Source organism: Danio rerio, chromosome 13 (genome assembly GCF_052040795.2).
Source record: "Danio rerio strain M-AB ecotype USA chromosome 13, GRCz13ab, whole genome shotgun sequence".
Classification (NCBI taxonomy): domain Eukaryota; kingdom Metazoa; phylum Chordata; class Actinopteri; order Cypriniformes; family Danionidae; genus Danio; species Danio rerio.
This window is the reverse complement of record NC_141033.1, coordinates 39,530,947-39,554,254: the sequence shown is the minus strand read 5'-3', so window position 1 is coordinate 39,554,254 and position 23,308 is coordinate 39,530,947. Positions and strand designations below refer to the sequence as shown.

The following is a 23,308-nucleotide window of genomic DNA, read 5'->3' as shown; positions in this document are numbered from 1 at the left end:
ATTCAAATTTTCACATTATAATTGAATATATCACATTGTTATTCAATATATCATATCATTCATTTCATATTATTTATTTATAACAATAAAAATAATTTTAAAATATCTGAATAAACTGTACATTTAACTTAACAATCAACATTTTGGGATAAAACAGTAATAAAAAACAATAATAAAGAGTATATTTCTCTGCAGAATACAAAAACGATAAATAAAATCGTTAAGTGATTATACAGTACATATAAACATGGAAAAAACAAAACACACAATTAGAATTTTGATACAAATAAGAAAGAGGGGAAGACTAACATAAGAATTAAACAGATAATAGAAAAGGAAAATATAAGTTATTCATTCATTTTCTTTTCAGATTAGTCTTTTTATTAATCTGGGGATGCCACAGCGAAATGAACCGCCAACTTATCCAGCACATGTTTTACGCAGCGGATGCCCTTCCAGCAGCACACTCCACACAGAACTTTACACAGAAACACCAACTGACCCAGCCGAGGCTAGAACCAATGACCTTGCTCTGAGGTGACAGCACTACCTACTGCGCCACCATGTTGCCTATTATTAAAATATAACAAAATAAAATACAATGTGCAACTGTTTGCAATAATATTTCTGACTAGATAATGTTCTCTCTCTACTGTTATTAGAAATAGTTTATTTATACACCATTTTAAATTGCATACACAAATTTAATTGCATACATTTTACTTCAGCTTAGTCCCTTTATTCATCAGAGGTCGCCACAGCGAGATAAACCACCAAATATAACAAAAGTATAAACAAATAAGTAGTAAAAATGTAAATGTATCAATTTAAACATTCATTCATTTTCTTTTCGGCTTAGTGCCTTTATTGATCTGGGGTCGCCCCAGCGAAATTAACTGCCAACTTATCCAGCATATGTTTTACGCAGCGGATGCCCCTCCAGCTATCCATCACTGGGAAACACCCATATACACTCATTCACACTCATACACTGCGGACAATTTAACTTACCCAATTCACCTATACTGCATGTTTTTGGACTTGTAGGGGAAACCGTATCACTTGGAGGAAAGCCACGCCAACATGGGAAGAACATGCAAACTCCACACAGAAACACCAACTGAGCCAACCGGGGCTCGAACTAGCAAAATTCTTGCTGTGAGGTGATTGTACTACCCACTGTGCCACTGTGCTGCCTAATTTAAACATTACTACCTCAGATTAATAAAGGGACTAAGCCGAAAAGAAAATGAATGAATGAAATATTATAATTAATATTATTATATCTAAAATAATAATAATAATAATAATAATAATAATAATAATAATAATTATTATTATTATTATTATTATTATTATTATTATTATTGGCAACATAGTGGCGCAGTGGTTAGCACTGTCGCCTCACAGCAAGAAGGTCGCTGATTTGAGTCCCGGCTGGGTCAGTTGGTGTTTATGTGTTTGCATGTTCTCTCCCTGTCCGCGTGGGCTTTCTCTGGGTGCTCCGGTTTCCCCGACAGTCCAAAGACATTCGGTATGAATTGAATAAGCTAAATTGGTCATATGTGTGTGTATGGATGTTTCCCAGTACTGGGTTGCAGCTGGAAGGTCATCTGCTGTGTTAAAACATATCCTGGATATGTTGGCGGTTCATTCCACTATGGCGACCCCTGATAAATAAATGCACTAAGGGAAGGAAAATAAATGAATTGATTATTTCTATTATTATTAAAATTATTTAAAGTATAAAAGCACATACACTGAAGAAAAAAAATATTTTAGCAAAACTGTTGTAAACTATTTATGTGGGCTGAATTTAAACAAATAAATTAACTTTAGTAATGTTCAACTTAATCTGTTTGCTTATATTCAACACAAATAAATTTCTTTTTAAAAACTTACCCTAAAATATTAGTAAATCCAATGAATCTTCTTTGAGTGATATTTTCAGTGTGACTTGACTTTTTGGACCAATAAACCACATCTTTATACCACAAGGTGGCGCCATATCTTACCTGTAAAAACCTGGTAAAAACTGCACTGAAAAAAATAATGTTTGAACGCGAATTGATTTTATGCAAGTGATTTTATGATTTTAATGATTTATGATTATAATGAGATATATAATGAGATATGATTTTAAAACAAATTTGTTAGTTAATATTTATTTTCTGATGTTTATTCGAATTACTTGCTCCTCATAAAGCTAAACAGCAGCCTGGAAGTGAAGCAGGACAACATTGATTATGAGTTATGTGAGATTTTAATATAACTTTATCTTTTAATTTATTTTTTTCATTTAAAGAAAAAAAATTAGACAATGCTTTAGAAATTGCCGTACTAAACACACGTGCACACACATCACGCGCGCGCACACACATACACACACACGCATTCACAGCCTGAGAGGATGTTGTTATTACCCACTCTCTCTCTGCTGACAGTAAATGAGTGCTAATGGCAGTGTTGTGATAATTGCTGTGCCACAGTGAATATGTTAACATGTAGATGAGTTTGGTGTAATTGTTTTATCGGGGTGGAATGAAACGTCTCAATTCATCAACAAAAAGGGTAAAGTAGATGGCATACAGCCGCTGATACTAACATCAATATAGATTTTTTTTGTGACACTGTACAATAAAAATTAATATTTTTACCTTACTGTGAAGGTTGAGTTTGGCTATATATGTGAACAAAATACTATTTAATGGGTCGTTTAATAAATAATATGAATAATGCTCTGTATAATTACTGTTTTACATTACTGATGGTTGGGGTATTGGAAGATTCATTCATTCATTCATTTTCTTTTCGGCTTAGTCCCTTTATTAATCTGGGGTCGCCACAGCAGAATGAACCACCAACTTATCCAGCATATGTTTTTACACAGCGGATGCCCTTCCAGTTGCAACCCATCTCTGGGAAACATCCATACACACTCATTCACACTCATACACTACAGACAATTAAGCCTACCCAATTCACCTATAGCATATGTGTTTGGACTGTGGGGGAAACCAGAGCACCCGGAGGAAACCCACGCGAATGCAAAGAGAACATGCAAACTCCACACAGAAAAGCCAATTGACCCAGCCGAGGCTCGAACCAGCGACCTTGCTGTGAGGCGACAGCACAACCTACTGCGCCACTGCATCGCCGGTAGGGAAAGATGTTAACAAAATACAATTTAATGGGTCATTAAATAAATAATATGAGTGATGTTCTGTAATAACTGTTTTTATATTTCAGTGAGGGTTGGGTAGATGTTAATAAAATACAATTTAATGGGTCATTTAATAAATAGCATAAATAATGCTTTGTATATTAACTGTTTTACATTACTGCAATGCTTGAGTTTAGGGTTGGGGTAGGGGTTGATGTAATATTTAATGGGTCATTTAATAAATAATATGAGTAATGCTCTGTATAATTACTGTTTTTACATTACTGTGATGGTTGGGTTTAGGGTTGAGGTAGGGGTAGACGTCAATAAAATACGATTTAATGAATATTCTCATTGACTTCAGGCTAGAGCTGTATCCTTATAGCAAATATAAAGCAGGTTCTTGGACATCTGCATTTGCCATGCAATCAAGACCTACATGGTATTGTACCTTTATACTATACTATATTGGACAATATAAATAAAAAGTTTTTAATCCAGTGGATTAGCATTCACGCCTTTAGTCTTTATTGTTGTGAGTAAAGTTTAATGGAAAACCAAAATCAAATCAAATAATTGTTCTTACTAGCCAAATTACTTGCTAAACTAAAAGGAATTCAGCATAATTCAGTTAAAAAGTTATACTTATTTTTTACACATGCAGTGATTTGGGCTGTATTTTATGGCATTTTCTAAGAATGTAGCATCACATCTTAATTACATGCATTAAAGAACATTTTCACACTTGCATAATTTGACAAAATTGCAACTGATTGGAAATGACTTGCAATAAGAAACCTTCCATTCACACATCATGTCAAGTGTCCTCACACATCATGGCTCATACTGCTCTTCACTTAGTTTCCTTGGCAACCAAGGACATCTACTTACATAAAACTTTAATAGTGGGAAAATGTTAATTAAGGTGAAATTAAACTGTTATAAAAGCTGATGCAAAATAAATGTCTAACTATCTGATAATGATTATGAATAGTTCACTCTTTAGACAAAAATAATAATAATAAAAAAAGATCAATTGATTAGAACAGTTCAATTGAATACAAATATGTAACACAATATTAATATTTAATTAAATATTTTTTTAATGTAAGAATTTTGTGTATAAATGAATAAATGAGTTGACAAAGACGAGAGGTCAGAAACCCCATTTTTAAGAAAAGAAATAAAATGAGTAGAAATGTCAATCAAATGCTGGAATAAACAAACAAATAAGCAAGTGAAAGTTCAGAATGGTGGCTCAGTGATTAGCCATGTCACCTCACAGCAAGAAGGTCGCTGGTTGGACTTCCAGCTGGGTCAGCATTTCTGTGTGGAGTTTGCATGTTCTCTTAGTGTTTGCTTGGGGTGTTCCAGTTTCCCCCACAGTCCAAAGACAGTTGTTATAGGTGAATTGGGTAAGCTAAGAATTGTTTGTAGTGTATGTGTGTGAATGAGTGTGTATGTTTGTTTCCCAGTACTGGGCTGCAGCTGGAAGGGCTGTGTAAAACATTTACTGAGTAAGTTGATGGTTCATTACACTGTGGCGACCCCTGATGAATTAAGTGACTAAGCCAAAGGAAAATGAATGAATGAAGAAATTAATGAATGAAAGAATGACCTAATAAATTAATGAAAGATGAGAGGTCAGAAATCACCTTTTTAAGAAAATAAATAAAATAGGTAAAAAAGTAAACCAAATGCTGGATTAAACAAACAAATAAACAGAAATGTAAAAGATCAGAAAGGTCATTTTAAAGCAATGAAATATTGAAAGGATTAGTAAACATTCAAACGAACAAAAGGGGAAAATGAATGAATGAATGAATGAATGAATGAATGAACAGAAAGTTTAAAAAGCTCATATTCAAAGAAAATTGATTGAAAAGGAGCAAATAAAATGAGCATAAACATAAATGAAAATACACAAACTAAAAGTGGTGAATTAATACTCAGATATCAGCAAGATTGTCAGGGATGAGTGTAAAATAATGCATTAAAAATAGTTTGAAAAAAATAGTATGAACAAATAATAATTTGAAGTATATAGATAATTATGTAAATAAATATGTAAATAATAAGTAAATAAATAAACAAAAAATCAGGAAATTAAAAAAATGCGATGAAATTTGAAAAGTCATATACCAAATATTATGTGTTCAACAAGCTATAATTTAAAAAAAAGTTAATAAAAAAAGTAAATAAATAATAATAATAATACCACAAAAATGCACTGCTTGGTTCCACAAAAATCTTTTATCTTGTCCCAATGAAAATCAATTAAGTTAATTTAATCGTTTATATAAATTTAAGTGGATTGAACATTTAAAAAATTAAGTTATCAGGAATGAACAGTCTTCCTTTAAAAATCAGGATTTCTCCATCATTGGATGCTTTTAATTCTTAAAGACTTATCTTTACTCCCTTGCCTTTGAGTGACACTTTATTTCTTATCTGCATTTTAGTATTACATATACTGTATTTCCCTTCCTTACAGGTACATTTTTAATACTAGTTTTATAGATTTTTAAATAAAAAATATATATATATTTTATTGTAAAGCACTAATGGGACTAAGGCGACAATAAAATGAATGAATGAATAAAAGGTTGTACCAAATAAAATGCACTGTTTGGTTTTATATACAAATCTTTCATCTTGTCTAACACAAATCAGTTAAGTAAATTTAATGTTTTTTTTTTGTTTTGTTTTTTACAAATTTAAGTGTATTGAACATGAAATGATTAAGTTGTTCCCAAAAAACCTTAAGAATTGTGTTGTTTCAACTTATTTTTAATACGCAAATTGAACAAGCAAAGGTCATTATTTCAGTGTGGCTAAAAATTCAAGCTAAAACTAAGATGGAGTTTATGTACGTTTATGAGGGGATTTATGTAATTGAAAGAATCTCTGTCCGTTTCTCATCTTATCCGTTAACACCATGTACGGTGTGTTACGCAGTGACAGTTTTCATTGACGTCTGTGCACATACACACACACTCACTCACACACACATACACACACACACACGCACTCGACAGGATGCACGTGGGAGGAGAGAAAACGCTGGAGAGACGGCATGAATAGGAGTAGGTGGATGGAGAAATCTACTTTCCCCTTTATTCCTCCTGCTCTCCCTCTCATCCTCAATCTCTTACCTGTTATGCAAGGCACTGCCTACTCTCAGCATCACAGAAAGAGTGTCTTCATTTCCAACCTTGCCAAAAATACACCCGTGCCGTTCTGTCTGAATTCCTGCCACACACATATGCTAATAGCAGGCATACTCATAAAAAGGCTATTACAGATGCGCCTTGTCTTCATTAGATTGCATTACAGCTTTTATATAACTGCGGATGATGAACAGCTTGTGCACACACACACACACACACACAAGAAAAAAATGAAGTTAACGCTATATCCACACACTGTGTAGACTGACTGACTGACTGACTGACTTGAACGCAGATCTGTTGACAGAGTCCAAGTCAGCTTCTAGTCCAATTTCGTGAGCCGTAGCTCCTTCTGCCTGAAGATTTAAAGTCTCTGAAATGTTTGAAAGGATTCAGCATCACCTCCTTCAGCTCCAGATGGACAAACTGAAGCTGAGAGCCAGAGAGAGAGACGTTTCTAAGCTCTTCTAGTCCAGGTTTACTGTGCAGCTGTGAGTACAAACACTGTCCCAGCAGGTTTTTTAGAGATTAACAGCTTCAGCAAAGGGTCAGAGGTCATCAGAGCTTTTTTTTATTTTGGTTATCTACTAGTCCTTCAGATGCTTAAAGGGCACCTACGGTGAAAAATCTACTTTTCAAGCTGTTTGGACAGACATGTGTGCATATATAGTGTATAGACTGTCATATTGGGGTGATATAAACACACACAGTCCTTTTTTTTTCAATTTAACAACATAAAAACGGTGGACCAATTGGAGCGGTTTTCAGACCGACCACAACTTTACGTAGGAGAGCGGTCCCCCCGCCCACCAATATTGATTGACAGCCATCATGATCATATCCTCAGTTTCTTGTTTCACGTCCGCCATTTTCAGCATGTGAGTCAAAGCGATATCGCTAAAGGAACACCCTTGCTCTATTTTTAGCTGAAAGGCTCATTGGGCTCAACACGAGATCAATATTCTCCACATTATCGATCTGATTGGAGTTATTGCTTATACCTTTTGCGTGGTGCGGCGCAATGCATTTTGGAGTTCTGGGCATGGGTTTCTGTCGGGGAGCACGCGGCGGAGCTTCGGGTTGGCGGCTCGGCGGCCGAGGCTTCGTTGTGTTTGCCCTGGTGGAGGCCAGTGTTTGGAGTTCTGGAATCCGTGGTGCGACGATTCGGGACACTTCATGGGGGGATGCAGCTGTAGATGTGTCGTTTTTAAAAGCTCTGTACTTGTAACGTGTTCTGTTATTACATTGCTCTGACCTCCGAATAGACACTTTGTAAATAAACATGTCTTGTTTTGATCATAAAATTATAACATTATTAAAATACATCATCATGATTTTAGAATATTTGCTCAAGTCAGGAATCAAACTCGGGCTTCAAAATCGCTGTAGTCACGTGACCTGATGTTTCGAAATACTTTAGTCACGTGTCCTGGGTGTTTTGAATCCCCTTAGTCACGTGACCTGGGTGTTTCGGATCATGCTTTGGCGCAGTGTTTTGAAACACTTGCGCTTTGGGATCTCCACACTGTTTCGAGACATCAGTTTCGGAATATCCTCATGATACCATTTGCTCCGGTTGACCATTGCCTGCCAGACGAGGATGTAAACATACTGCGTTTGAACCTCCGTAAAAACAATAATAAACAAACACCCAAAACATTACTTAAATGTTGTAAATTTACATATGTAACAATGACAAAAGTAATATGTATGTATCTATAATTTAAATTATTATTACATCTAATAATGCAATTTTTAAAAAGCTTCCAAAAGGGAGTTTTCAGTAGGGATGCCATCAAATTCCCATTTTGTGATGACCAATCTGCACATTTTGTAGATTTCTCTTATCATCCCAGATATTTGTTTTAATTCAACCATAAGTGCCCTGCGAAGTGGACTCCACAAGATATTCTGCCATGATTTCAGTTCAAATGGATGTTTCAATAAAAAGGCATTTTAGTGATATGTGAACTTAAAGGGATAGTTCACGCAAATATAAAATTGACTCAATGTTTAATTATACCCTCAAGTGTTTCTAAAGCTTTTTTGACCAATCAGATGCTCTATATTAAGAGAATGCCCCTATATGTCCCCTAAATGAACATAACCAATGGATAATAAAAAAATAATAATAAATGAGTGTGCACAAACATCGGTTATATTGTGTCCTGCACTTGGCGTGGCAATGCACAAATATTCTATCATTTCTCCAGACATATTAGTTCTCATCATTTTCATGATTTTGTATTTATATGTTTAAGAAGGTCAAGATATTGAGCATGCAAATTCGGCTGACTCTCTACTCTGAAAATCTCAAAAACTACTGGCCCCAGTTTAGAGCCTGCTCTCTGACCCAATTACTGTCATAAGAATAAAAATGATTAAGCAATTAATTTCACCCCACCAAGTCTCTCTCACACTCACGAGAGTGGCACATGAACGAAATTCACATGGCTCTCAATCATAGGCCTTCCAACGCACACAAACACACACACACACACACACACACACACATCACACACATACAGTACAATAACCTCAATACGCCCCCACACACACTCTCCTGCACTCCTCTACTAGCACTCACGTTTCAAATGCTCACACGTGTCCAAAAGAACACAATACAACAGAGGTCGCAAAATTGGTCAGATCAATAGCAGATGCACTGTTATGTTTTTCCCACACACCTTAAAAGGAATCATCTGAATGATTCACTGCATCCGTAAAGAGCAGGCAAGCAAAGAACCATTCGTTAGTGTCATAAAAACTTTTAAAATTGAAAGAATTTGTTTGTTTTATAAAGAAGCTTCTGTGGATTTTAAAGTTTTAAAGGGATGTCATAGAAAAAGCATTTTTGGTTCCCCAAAAACCTTACATTCAGGTATTATTCAAGGAACCATTTATTTCTTAGTGCAAAGCAATTTCTAATTATTAAATAACCTTTTTCCACATTAAAAGTGCTGTATGTAAGTGTTTGACTCTTCTAAATATACCATAATATGTTTGTAGATATTTAAGAAACATGTCAAGTGAACATTCTTGTTTATCTGAAAAACAATCCTGAAGATAAATATTCTGCTTTGAAAATGCAAGTTATGTGCCAGGACGGCTGTCTTTGTTTTGGTTCTTTTAGCCCGCCCACTGCCAGTTTAGCCAATTATATTTCAGCACCTAGGTTGCCTTGTTGGGAAAAAAATGCATTTTTCATTAATTCATTCATTTAGAAAGGCTCTCAAAGCATGCGTCTGTGACCGAAATGTGACCTCCGGTGGACAGTAGCAGAATCCGAAATGAGATGCAGATTCAGAGTTCCATATGAGGGTTTTAATTAGCAAATAATCTATTTATTACGAGCGCAAACATTACATGAGCAGGTTACATTGTAACCCTGTGTCCTAACAACATGCTACGGGACGAGATTTGCAGTCTTGCAGTGATAAGCAATTTGGTTGTTTGTAACAGACAAAACATGACAGAAATTTAAATACAGCCATTCAGAATCACAGAATATGCACAGACTCATGAAATGGTAAGGTTTATAAACTAATTAATACATATTAAACCTCTTTAACATTAATGTACATGCTGAATCACTGACCTGTTGGTTTGCACTGATTCACAGTTCTTAAAGGTTTATTTTATTTTCAAGATGTGAGGTGGACTATCTGCTGCTGCTTTCAGTATATGGCAATAAATGTCATGTAAAATGCCATTCAGACTCACATTATTAGCATTTAACACTGACTAAAGCATATGATGTGTACCTGAGGTGATCATTGTTAGCTTTCTGTTGTTTAGCTGTAAGAAATAGAAGCCATTTCTATTATATAAATTTGACGTGTTGATTATAACAAAAACTTCTTTTAATATGGAAAATATTCCTTCTATCATGTGCCGCTGCTCTTATTTAGAACACGGTTTAAATCAGCCTTTAGGCTTGATTGTGAGACTCGCTCCTGTTGGGCATCGATCTGGCAACCTGCTCTTGCATTTGTTTTGATCCCGGATTGTAATATCTAGATCAGGGATCACCAAACTTGTTCCTGGAGGTCCGGCGTCCTGCAGATTTTAGCTCCAACCCTAATTAAACAAACCTGAACAAGCTAATCAAGGTCGTACTAGGTATACTTGAAATACCCAAACAGGTGTGTTAAGGGAAGTTGGAGCTAAACCCTGCAGGGCACCGGACCTCCAGGAACGAGATTGGTGACCCCTGATCTATATAGATCAATCACTGGGTGTCAAACTTATATACTGCACATTTAAAGAACCTTTTGTTGAACTGAAATGTTCAGTGGATGTTAAATATTCTTCGTGTAAGGATCAATGCCAATAATTTTTTATTTTTAAGATTGAAGATGCCAGGTAATAAATAACCTTTATATTTGTGAACATCATCAGTCTTCTTTAAAACTGCTCATCTGAGTTCAGAGTTTTTCCATTTATTTATGCTTTTGAATTGTGTGATGGGACATTACAAAGTGTCCAAGTATGCAATTATGGACAATACATAGTTCAACTAGCGTGGGATTAACAGTTTTTTTTATTTTTTTATTTATTTATTTATTTATTTATTTTTTTTTTATGGAAGAAGAATCATTTTTGGTCCCCCAAAGACCCGAATTAGTTCTGCTTATTAGTCGGATTTCAATTACACTGATTATCCTTTTCCACTATACAGTAAAGAGCCTTTCAGAACTGTGTTTTCAATTCCCAAAACTGACTTTAGCGCTCTTATCTCAGAGGGTACAGATCGAATCTGGCGGAAAATGTTGAACAGATTTTCTCTTTGGTACTATTTCTCTATCTGCCCCCTCTTTGGTTACCATGGAAATTCAGCTGAAGGCAATTATCATCCCCCAGCAATTAGGAGAGAACATTTCAGATTTAGCTCCAACATTTTCTGCTGTCAAACACTACAGCTGAACACTGACTCGTGACAATAAACACACCTTTGCCTAAACGTTGAGGGATAGGAAAATCAGCCGCGTTGTGGGAGCAGGTGCACCAACACAAACATTGGCTGTGTCTCAAATTCATCAAGTACCTCTGCCACACTTCGCATCATCAGCATGATTGGATTCCCGGAGCTCATCACATAAACTGACAGCGATTTTATGCAGTAGCTGTTGGCGCTCGTGCACCAGTGCTGGAGTCAGCCTACGCCCACCGAATTTATACCGCCCCCTCCTCTATCCTCCGGTGCACAGGACGGAGAGCGCGAAGGAGACGCGTCCGCACAGAGCCGCTGCTGTCGCCGGGGATATTCCGTGTTTGTTTATAGGAAGTCTCCGATTCCGGTTTGAAAGACAAAATGGATGAAATGGAAGAGGAGTTAAAATGCCCGGTGTGCGGCTCATTTTTCCGCGAGCCGATCATCCTGCCCTGCTCGCATAATATTTGCCTGGCCTGCGCGAGAAACATCCTGGTACAGACGCCCGACGCCGAATCCCCGCAAAGCAGCCGCGCGTCCGGCTCCGGGGTCTCCGATTATGATTACTTAGACCTGGATAAGATGAGTCTGTACAGCGAGGCGGACAGCGGATACGGCTCTTACGGCGGGTTCGTGAGCGCACCGACCACCCCTTGCCAGAAGTCCCCCAACGGCGTGCGTGTTTTCCCTCCTTCAATGCCTCCTCCACAGCAGGCGCAACACCACCTGCTGCCTCACACCGGCGTCCTGCCGCCAGTCCCACGGAACTCCTGCCTCACCTGCCCGCAGTGCCACCGCAGCCTGACGCTGGACGACAGGGGGCTCCGGGGGTTCCCCAAGAACCGCGTTTTGGAGGGGGTGGTGGACCGGTATCAGCAGAGCAAAGCCGCCGCGCTCAAGTGTCAACTGTGCGAAAAGAGCCCCCGCGAGGCGACTGTCATGTGCGAGCAGTGCGACGTGTTTTATTGCGACCCCTGCCGCCTCCGGTGCCACCCTCCCCGAGGCCCGTTGGCCAAACACCGGCTCGTGCCGCCGGCGCAAGGCAGAATCAGCCGCCGCGCGAGCCCGCGGAAAATCTCCACCTGCACCGAGCACGAGCTGGAAAACCTGAGTATGTACTGTGTCCAATGTAAGACCCCCGTGTGCTACCAGTGTCTGGAGGACGGCAAACACTCCACCCATGAGGTCAAAGCGCTGGGAGCCATGTGGAAGCTCCACAAGGTGGGGAAACTGGATGAAGTTATTTATTTACTACAATGTATACCTCATGATGACTAAAGAATGCATCTCCAACTAACTTGTTTGGCCTGGTCTCACTGATGAACACCCTGATTTAGAGATGTTGCAGCAGTTGTTGTTTTAGCTGGTCTAAACTAGATAAAACCAGCCTAAATGTTTTATTCTCATTAGTTTTAGCAGTCTGTCATGTTTATCTGCCCAAGTTGGAGAGACGGATTGAAGTATTTTATTTATTAGCCAATTCATGCTAGGTGCCAGCTGGCCAAAAAAAGCATGTATCAGTGGTTTCGTAGAACATCTTGGTCTAGATGTCTGGACAGACCAAACATCGATTACTTTAGCTGGTCCCTAAATTGGTCAGCAAACCTGAGCAGCGTTTTTTTTTTTTTCAACAGGCTGAACACCTTGGTTTTTTTTTATGGCCTTGTTAGTTTAATGGACAGCCCAGTTTAGATGTCTCACAGCCTAGACTGTTCTTGCTTAGCCTGACCACTTGGGCAGTGTCCTAAACCCATTTAAAATGACCTAAAACCAGTCTAAATGTTATCTCTTTTAGTTTAAAGGATCTGCCAGTAAGTCACCCCGCAAAATTTATGAAAACTGATTGGGAATTTAATTTATTTAAAAAATCACTGTAAACCAAATCTTATTGAACTACATAGTTTTACCAGTTTAGGCAGGTCTCAAGAGTTGGACATGGTTTAAATATCTTACAACCTGGGCAAACTAGTCAGTTTAGCTGGTCAGCAAGCCATCCTGCAGCTTGACCATTGCAAAGTACATTAAAACCTTTTGAAATCATCTAAAACCAGCTTACATGTTTTATATCAGCACATGGTTTAGTGTAAGGAGTCTGTCTGTCATGTGTAGTGCAAGATGGGGAAACTGATTGAGGCTGTTGTACATTAATTAAAAACAATCTCTAATGATTATGACCAAAAACATCTTGAGCTTTAATCTAGCAAACTGGTTTAGCCTGATGGACAACCTGGTTTACACATCTTATACGAGACTGGTCATCAGTTGGTTTAACTGGTCAGCAATGAGGTCTGCTAGTTTGACCAGCTGAAAGTGATTTAATCCTTTTTGAAATGGTTATAAATGTAATTTCCAGTTGGCTGGGGGCTCTGCTTTTATTATAAAGGGTCTGTCATGTTTAGTGCAGTAAGACTTGTCACTGTGATCGGTGAGACACCGCCAGTCTAATTAAAACACAGCGCACGACACAACCAGCCATGATTCAGGCCAAATGAAAAACACCAGCTCTCCAGCTTAGATTGCAGATACAATCCAAAGCAATTGAAAATCAAGTATAAAAGACAAACATATACATGGCTGGTGTGGACTTTAAGGCTTCTGTGATCATACAGTGCAAGTGCTAAACATGTGCCAATATTCAATATATCATGATAACGAACATGCACAATATCGATATCATGGACACTTCAAATTACAATGAATAACTATTGACTAGTTGTGTTAGAAGTTGTTTTTAACTGCACCAAATGCAAACTTAAGAAGACTTAATAAGTGATTTACAGTATTTCACCATTCTCAGGTTAATCTAGCCTACAACAGTGAAAATTCTGTGACTGTTTGAAGATATTTAGTTTAAGTCTGTACATTTAAGGCTCCATTTGTTAACATCAGTTACTTTAACGTCAATTTAATGACCACAAAAGCATTTATTAAGCTTTAGTTGATGTTAATTTCTTAGTAATGCCTAATAGTACTTTAAAATCAGAAGTCAGTATCAGTTTATTAAATAGAGTTAATAACTAATAAAATTCAGGTTAACATATAACTATAATATGGTATTTCTCACTGTTTATTTTAATGCATTAATTAACATTTACTAATGAGCAGTGGTGTAAAGTATAAAATTACAAATACTGAAGCTACTGTAATTGAGTAGTTTTTCTCGGAAATTGTAATTTACTCAGTAGTTTTAAAAATGTGTACTTTTACTTTCACTTGAGTACAATTTTAGTGCCATCGGTACTTTGACTCCACTACTTTCCTTCAACCTGCAGCCACTACTTTATTATTTCCTGTCTATGGGGATTAGAAAATTCAGTCCTGTGATTCCTGTCCAATCAAATCGCACACAGAAGGTAAAACGCATCCTAATGAACTACCTCAAGACATGGGCGATTTATAATTGCAGCAAACTGTTTGGAAGCATTAAAAAGTGTCCAAAAAAATGTTCAAAATCTTTACACGCATTGACCCAGAAACTGTTCAGATGCATGTCACTGATGAGAAAATGGTGTATGTTTACTGTATGAAATGGCCTTAAACACTCAGCAGGCACAAGAAGTCAACGTGATGTCAGATTGATGTTGTACCCCAACGTCATGGGAAGGTTGCATTTTGTTTGAAATGAAAATAGGGTTGACGTCAGAACCCAATGTGAGGCAGACGTCAATGTCCAACATCCAACCTAAAATCAACCAAATATCAACGTCTAATGATGTTACTGCTTGATGCTGTGTGGATGTTACCACTATGACATCGATCAGACGTTGGATTTTGGTTGCCATACCTGACGAATAAATATCAGTATTTGACATCAGTGTGATGTTGGTTTAAGATGTTGGCTTGACGTTGGATTTTGGTCACTTTCCAACACAACCTAAAATCAACCAAATATCAACGTCATTTGATGTCGTTATTAGACATCAAAATACCATTGTCCTTAGACGCTGGCTAGACATGGAATTATTAGTCACCTGACGTCGCAACCTAAATCTAACCTAATATTAACGTGTTATAGCGTTGTCTGCCTGCTGGGCAATAACTAAATACATTACAGAATGTTACGTTTACACACATCCACAATTTACATGTACACACATCAGCTTTTTACAGCGTGATACTCATTACTCACTACTCTTGAGTACTTTTAAAGGGCTACTGTTTACTCATACTTTGAGTAATATTTACAACAGTTACTTTTACTCTACTTGCACTATTTTTGGGCAAGCAATGGTATAACTTTTCAGTACTCTCACCCCCACTGCTAATGAGACTTTAGTGTTACTTATTGTACTTTATAATTATTTTGCAGTCTAATTTGTTTAAAGCATTTCTTTACTCCGAACATGTATCTCCATTAAAGCAAAACACCAAGTATTATTTATTATACCTGTTAAATTAATAATTTTAGTGTAATGATACCATATGCATTGACAAAAGCTTCCACGATTAATCGCAACAAGAGTATCTGATACCAGCAGAAGCACATTCACTGCTATAAGTGCTCCGCTGAGGTTGTGTCGCTCTCAAAATATCAGTCGATGAGAATTCAGCCAACCCTAATGCTCATCGTAACTGTGTGTGTCTGGATTCCTCCGGGAATGTGTATAACTGTGGCCGGTTGTTGTAGCAACATGATACAGTGAGGCAGAGCTGATTTACTGTCTGTCTGGGTGAAGGAGAAAAGAGCGTTTCCAATGGAGAGTCCAGGAATGAGGAAAGAGTCTCTCTCTCTCAGAGTCCTGACGTGTCACCTCATAAACTGTGGATTAATTTAGCAATAAACCCCCTCAGCATGACAACTTCATTTAATCAGAAGCCATAAACATGAGAAAGCAACAGTCAGGGAGATGATGGATCAATAAGCACATGGTTTAACACGCTTACAGGTTACGTCAGTTCATTAATCTCCCTGTTTAGAAAAGTATGCTTTGATATTTGAATTCTGTGATATGATTAGCTGATCTTTAATGTCATGTTGTAGAAGATTAACAATACATGAATGATATTAAACATACAGTTGAAGTCAGAATTATTAGCCCCCCTTTGATTTTTATTTCCTTTTTTAAATATTTTTTAAATGATGTTTAACAGAGCAAGGAAATTTTCACTGTATCTCTGATAATGTTTTTTCTACTGCAGAAAGTCGTAATTGTTTAATTTCGGCTAGATTAAAAGCAGTTTTTAATTTTTTAAAAAACATTTTAAGGTCAATATTATTAGCCCCTTTAAGCAATTTTTTTCAATAGTCTACAGAACAAACCATTGTTATACAATAACTTGCCTAATTACCCTAACCTGCCTAGTTAAGTTAAATAACCTAGTTAAGCCTTTAAATGTCACTTTAAACTGTATAGAAGTGTCTTGAAAAATATCTAGTAAAATATTGTTTACTGTCGAAATGACAAAGATAAAGTAAATCAGTTATTAGAAATTAATTATTAAAACTAATATGTTTAGAAATGTGTTGAAAAAATTGGGGGGAAATAAACATGCAGGCTAATAATTCTGACTTCAACTGTATGTTTAATAAACTAAACACTAAGCTCAGCTTTTACTACAAGTGCTATAATTAAAACAGTATGAAAATCGATATTCATTTTTAAGATTTAAACTTAGTGGTTGATGTTTTTAAAGATTCATTTTATTTGAGTGATTTTAATGAAACGGAAGATATGGGTTGAACATAAATATTTATATATATGAATGATCATTAATGATCATTTGTTTTTAGAATGTTATAAAAAAAAAAAACATTATCAGACAAAATGCTGTTTTTTATACAGTGGTCTTAAGTGTCCTAAATTGCAAAAACAAAATTTTAGGCCTTAAAAAGTCTTACATTTACTGAAATATTGTGTTGCATGTCTTAAATTATTTTAAACAGGTCTTAATTTTCCTCCGTCTAAGTAAAGCTACCCAATCAGACCGACATCCATCCAATCACCAGCAATCCATCTTAGTAAAATCAGGGAAAGAAGTCTAAAAACAATTACACAGTTTCTCATGATAATAACAGAGCAATTTATCCCTTTACGATATCTTCCATTCATACAAAAACTATTTACAGAAGTATAAGAACGAGTAGACATAACATTTATAAACAGACATGAAACTGAAGATTTTAGAACAGAAATGCATTTGGTTGAATAGAAGTTATGCTCAATCAATTTGGACCAAAAGCCAACCAAAATATATTTTAGATTATTTATGTAATTCCCTCTACAGTAAATATACGTTTAACAATGTTAAACTGGTCATTTAAAAAAAAAGAAAGAATTATTATGTTGAAAATAGTGTTTAAAGCTACAATTTTTTTTACTTTGACAGATTAAAGTATATCGCTAAGAAATAATTACATTTGCTTTGTTTTGTTTAGTTTTTGTGGCAAACCGAGCCATTAAAAATAATCATAAGTGTTGAGCCCTGTAAAAGTCCAAACTTTCATTCATAATGGTCCTAAAAGGGTCTGTAGAAAACCTGTAGAAACCCTGATATGGTGTTAGTTTTGATATAAAAGTACATAGGAACATAACAAAAATACATAAATAAATAAAAGTGGAGCGTTCAACTAATAGAAACGAGTCCAAGGCTTGTGAAAGCTTTAGGGCATTTCTGTTCCTCATGAAGTGTAGAGAGTTTACAAACATCTTCAGATCATTCCTCCATCCAATAAGGCGGGGTTTCACCTTTACAAATTTGCATCCATGAATGTGTTTAGTTAGAATAATTAGAGCATTTGCCAAAAAGTCAAGGTCTTTGTCCTTCAAAAATATACCAACTTTGACTGAGACCACAGTTAAAGAGTGCATTTGTGTCTGTTTGGAATGCAGACAGTTCTGAAATAACTTCACAGTGAAAATAAATATGTTTATAATACCTCCAGACCGCAGACATACTCGCGATTTCCGATTCAAGCTGCTTCTGTTTCCAACTTTGCCGGCATTTAACCAATAGCATCTCTACAACAAAGTGATTTCATGTCACACGCATTGCTGTTTCTGTGTGAAGTCAAGAAAGAGGTCTAACTCTGTGCCACCACATAACCATAGATGTGTTAAAAAATAATGAGAACATACAGTACATATATACAGTTGAAGTCAGATTTATTAGCCCCCCTGTTTATTTTTCTCCACAAATTCTGTGTAAAGGAGAGAAGATTTTTTTCAGCTTATTTCTACATTATTTAGTCTGTTTTCATTACCCTCTCTACCCTCTCCTATCCGTTCTTCTAGTGTGATGTTATGGCTTGATAATATCAGTTTGAACTGGGACAGCAGAAGCATCACGACAGACCCAAATACGGCTTCCCCCTTTTAGCACCTGGGACACACACACACACACACACACACAGATACACACACTCACACATGCATACTGTACACACGCAAAGCAGATCTTGGATCAGTGTCCTCTACTGGTCCCATATGTAGCTATTTCACTGAACACTAGCGAGCTGGCCTCATATCAGAGGAAAATGGCCTCTTTCCGCACTGCAGACACTTGCTAGTCATTCACTAAACAGATTGTAGTTTTGCTGAAGCCTCAGGGCACCATATGCTTCTCTTTCTCTTCTTTTCTCCAACTATCTTTCCATGTCACATGCAAACACACTTGCACAGCAAGCAGGAAATTGGGCCTGTGATGCACTGATGCTCTGACAGATTTCTCTACCTTTGTACAAGCAAGTAGTTTTGCAACTGTGCAAAAATATTTTTTAGTCTGCCAAATATCTAGAGAGCTAGGTGTCATATGAGATGAGCTGACACGACGATCACTTATTTAAACTGTAAACCGAAATGGATTACTTTCCAAAAAAGAAAGGTTTTGAAATTGGTTTCTCAATAGTGCAAATCATATTTAAAGTAAATAAATAGATTATTTTTTTAATACTGAAAAGTCTTTCTGAACTGTAATATTCATATACACAAGTGAGGCATTACATGGGTAAATATGCACTGTTTTACATACATTTCCTGAATAGAAACATTTAAATTGGATAAACGAATTAATTTGCTGGAATGCCAGAGTTAGTGATGATTGGATTTTTTTTTTTATTATTGCATCAGTGGGTGACGATGTGGCTAAGTGGGAAGCACGTTCGCTTTACAGCAAGAAGGTCGCTGGTTCGAGCTTCGTTTGGGTCAGTTGGCGTTTCTGAGTTTGCATGTTCTCCCTGTGTTTGTGTGGGTTTCCTCCAGGTGCTCCAGTTTCCCCCACAAGTCCAATGATATGTGGTACAGGGGAATTGAGTATGCTAAAATTGACCGTAGAGTAAAAGAGTGTGTGTGAATGAGTGTGTATGGATGTTTCCCGGTAATGGGTTGAGGCTGGAAGGGCAACCGATAAGTCGGTGGTTCATTCCGCTGTTGCGACCCCATATTAATAAAGGAACTAAGCCGAAAATAAAATGAATGAATGAATATTGCAACAGTTATAAAATACAGTCAGCAGACTGAAAATGTTTTTTTATAGTGTTTGGTTTGTTTGATTATTTAACCCTTTAAAAGGCGTTCACTGAAATAGTCATTGGAAAACCGCAAGACTTTTACTTGAGCAGCCGATTTGAATGTTTTCACTCGATTGAGTGGGCGTTATCAGTTGTTATCAGCTGATAGATATGGGCCAGTTGGGGCCTTCTGAGCCTACTAGTATCATTCATCCAGCATGGTTAATCATTTATAGATCACATATAGCTGCGGCCGGAAGTCAATGAGAATTATTAATATTATTTATTACATTTCCCAATAATTGTATTTTATAAATGTCTACTCCTTCCCTAAACCCAACCGTCACAGTAATGTAGAAATAGATCTGGATCTGGAGCCTTCTGTATGAGTATAGCTGATTAACCATTTGGATAGATGATAACACCAGAAGGCCCCGTTTGGCCCATATCTATCAGCTGATAACCAATGATAACCCCCATTCAATCCAGCGATAACATTCGACTTGAGGTTATTACAATATTTTGTAGACTTTTATGACTTAAAAGATTATATTGTAACATAATCAATGTCAAAATGAAGTACCATGTTTTACTGCCTGATAAAGGGTTAACTAATGGGGATTGTATGTGGCAATGGTGTCCGTACTGCAAATACATAGATATATTGTGTTTCTGTAACATTTAAGGTTATTACAGTATTTCAAAGTCTTTTATGGTTCAATAGATTATATTGTAATGTAATCAATGTCAAAATGATGTTAATTACCATTTTTTGCCTGATAAAGGGTTAACTTATGGGTACTTTATGAGGCAATGGTGTCCTCTATATCTGGTGATTTTAGCTATCATTTACAACAAAAGACATAAATATATGTTTCTGTAACACTTGAGGTTATTACAGTATTTTGAAGTATTTTATGGCTTAAAAGAGTATATTGAAATGTAATCAATCTCAATATGATGTTAATAACCATCGTTTTTTGCCTGGTAAAGGGTTAACTAATGAATACCGTATGTGGCAATGGTGTCCTTATTGCAGCCAAACGCTAGAGTTCTTTCTTATCTGGTGATTTTAGCTATATCATTGATGACAAAAGACATAAATATAGTATGTTTCTGCAACACATGAGGTTATTAAAATATTTTAAAGTCTTTTAAGGGTTAAAAAATTATATTGTAATGTAATCAATAAAAATAATTACCATTCTTTGCTTGATAAAGAATTAACTAATGGGTGCTGTATGTGGCAATGGTGTCCTTACTGCATCCTAACTCTAGAGAGTTCTTTATCTGGTGATTTTAGCCATCATATACAACAAAAGACATAAATATAGTATGTTTCTGTAACACTTGAGGTTATTACAGTGTTTTAAAGTCTTTTATGGCTTATAAGAGTATATTGTAACATAATGTCAAAAAGAAGTTAATTACCATGTTTTCTGCCTGATAAAGGGTAAACTGGTACTGTGTGTGGCAATGGTGTCCTTATTGCATCCTGACTTCTAGAGAGTCCTGTCTTATCAGATGATTTTAGCTATTCTGTATGACAAAGACATAAATATAGTATGTTTCTGTAACACTGCCCCTGCTGGGCTCTCATTATATGACTCTCATTGTAGGTGTTAGTGTGCTGATGTGTAGTGCTGTGGGTGTGAGTAATGCTGTAATGTGCTGGGCTTTAGTGTGTAAGGCTGTCACATGTAGGCCTCTGTAGTGTATAGGCTTTAATGTAGTATGTAGGCCATAGAAGAAAATTTGGAGCAGTGAGTTTCAGCCCTTGTTCTGCCATTTTTGTTCCTCGTTTGAGAACAGACCACAAATGAAAGTGGAGGTCTCTTGGCGGATGGTTGTCATAGCAATGCTCGAACATTTATAATGGGATATTTTTCCCACTCCAAAGCTCCATCGTTTTACTAAGCCTGACGCACACACATACGCACATTAACTCCTCTTCCCGTTCTCACCCACTCTCCAAATGACAGATTTAATGACTAACCTCTCGCAAATTATGTCACTTGCTCTCTTTACTTTCTATACACATTTCGCGTTGAGCACTGATTTCCCATTATAGCATTGTTAAACTGCTAAAGGTGTTTAATGTGAAATTGTTAAGAGGATTAAAATGAATTACATGAACAAAATATGAGAAATTATTGTTTTTAATAATCAAAATAAACAAACGTATGAAAGTTTAAAGTAGTTTTAACATGATTCTGCTATCATATTTTAGTATAATGTTAACTAAGAGCCACTTTTAAAAACTTTGATTCTAATTAATATATAGATGCATGTTTTTCTCAGTGGCTTTGGTCCATTTCTCACAACACTATTTACATTTGCACAACAGTTAATGCATTTCTCAAAACAATTAGCCATTTGTGCAAAGCATAGTAGCAGTTTCTCATTCCTTTCAACAAATTACAAATGCTTTTGGACATTCATTAATTGCTTTCATACAACTCTCTGCTGTTTATAACATGATCATTTGCTTATGTCTTGTCTGTCAAAATTAACTAAACTTGTAAATGCTGAAAAGTCATTCCATAAAACTAATAGTCCTCATTTCACTACTTAAGTCATTACATATATAAATGTTGAACTAGTTGTCAAAATCTGTTAAACAAATTTTATTTAAAAAATTTAATCTTTTTTTTTTCTGAAAATGTTTTCTAAATTGAACAATTTCATGAATGATTTACAGATGTTGTAGATTCAGTTCCAATTTATACTGCAATATTGTTTACAGTTGTGTACAGCTCTGCCCAAAGGACATTTATGTTTGTTGTAAATAAGGGTGTATTTATTCTTTTGCACAATGCTGTGAATAAATTAGAATTGCGAAGAGCAAATGCAGTAAAAATGTGAAACATACTGTACATATTCAGTGTCTTAAACTTAGATACCTCACTAAATGCAGTGATGTCTAACTTTACTGTAGTTTTCAAATGGCTGTGCAAATAGAATATAGTGCTGTCTTGAGCATTTTCAGGAAGTGTCACCAAAACCTTATTGGAAAAAAATGTAATAATGAAAACATGACAAAGCCATATTGTTTATAAACAATGGTGTCAGGATTTTTCATCTTGATGACACTGACACTTTCATTGGCATCAGTACTTGCTTTTGAGGAATGAGCTCTCCATTTTGAGCAAGTGACACACTTTTGCAGGTTATCTACTAGGTTTTGCAGTTTGTATTAATTGTTTTGACAAATGCATTATCTGTTGAGCAAATGTAAATAGTCTTGTGAGAAATGCATCAAAGCCACTGAGAAAAACTGTAACATGATTTAGCCCATGGCTAGCATGTTTTTATCAAGTTGTTAGCATTGAACACTATAGCATTTTCTAGCATGTCAACATGATTTGGGACAATGGTTGCATGTTTTGGAATGTTGTTAACATGATCCTGCATGAGATTAGTAACATCTTATTGCTAAAAATTGGCATGTTTTTCCAGCTGATAGATAGATAGATAGATAGATAGATAGATAGATAGATAGATAGATAGATAGATAGATAGATAGATAGATAGATAGATAGATAGATAGATAGATAGATAGATAGATAGATAGTTTTTTAAAGTTTTTAACATAT

The 23,308-nt window shown here is 36.2% G+C and overlaps 1 protein-coding gene across 8 annotated transcripts in view; it reads left to right on the top strand.

The window, feature by feature from the left end:
• The first annotated feature begins 11,537 nt into the window (after positions 1–11,537).
• The window catches only part of trim9 (tripartite motif containing 9), a 41,394-nt gene continuing 29,623 nt past the window's right edge, over positions 11,538–23,308 (top strand). For 7 of the 8 annotated variants that reach the window (XR_015504972.1, XR_015504971.1, XR_015504973.1 and 4 more), the window contains exon 1: positions 11,538–12,487. Coding sequence is in view for 4 of the 8 variants with exons in the window: in XM_087277606.1 (XP_087133732.1) it covers positions 11,648–12,487 (840 nt within the window). In the remaining 4 variants the exon portion in view is untranslated. 8 annotated transcript variants of the gene reach the window in all.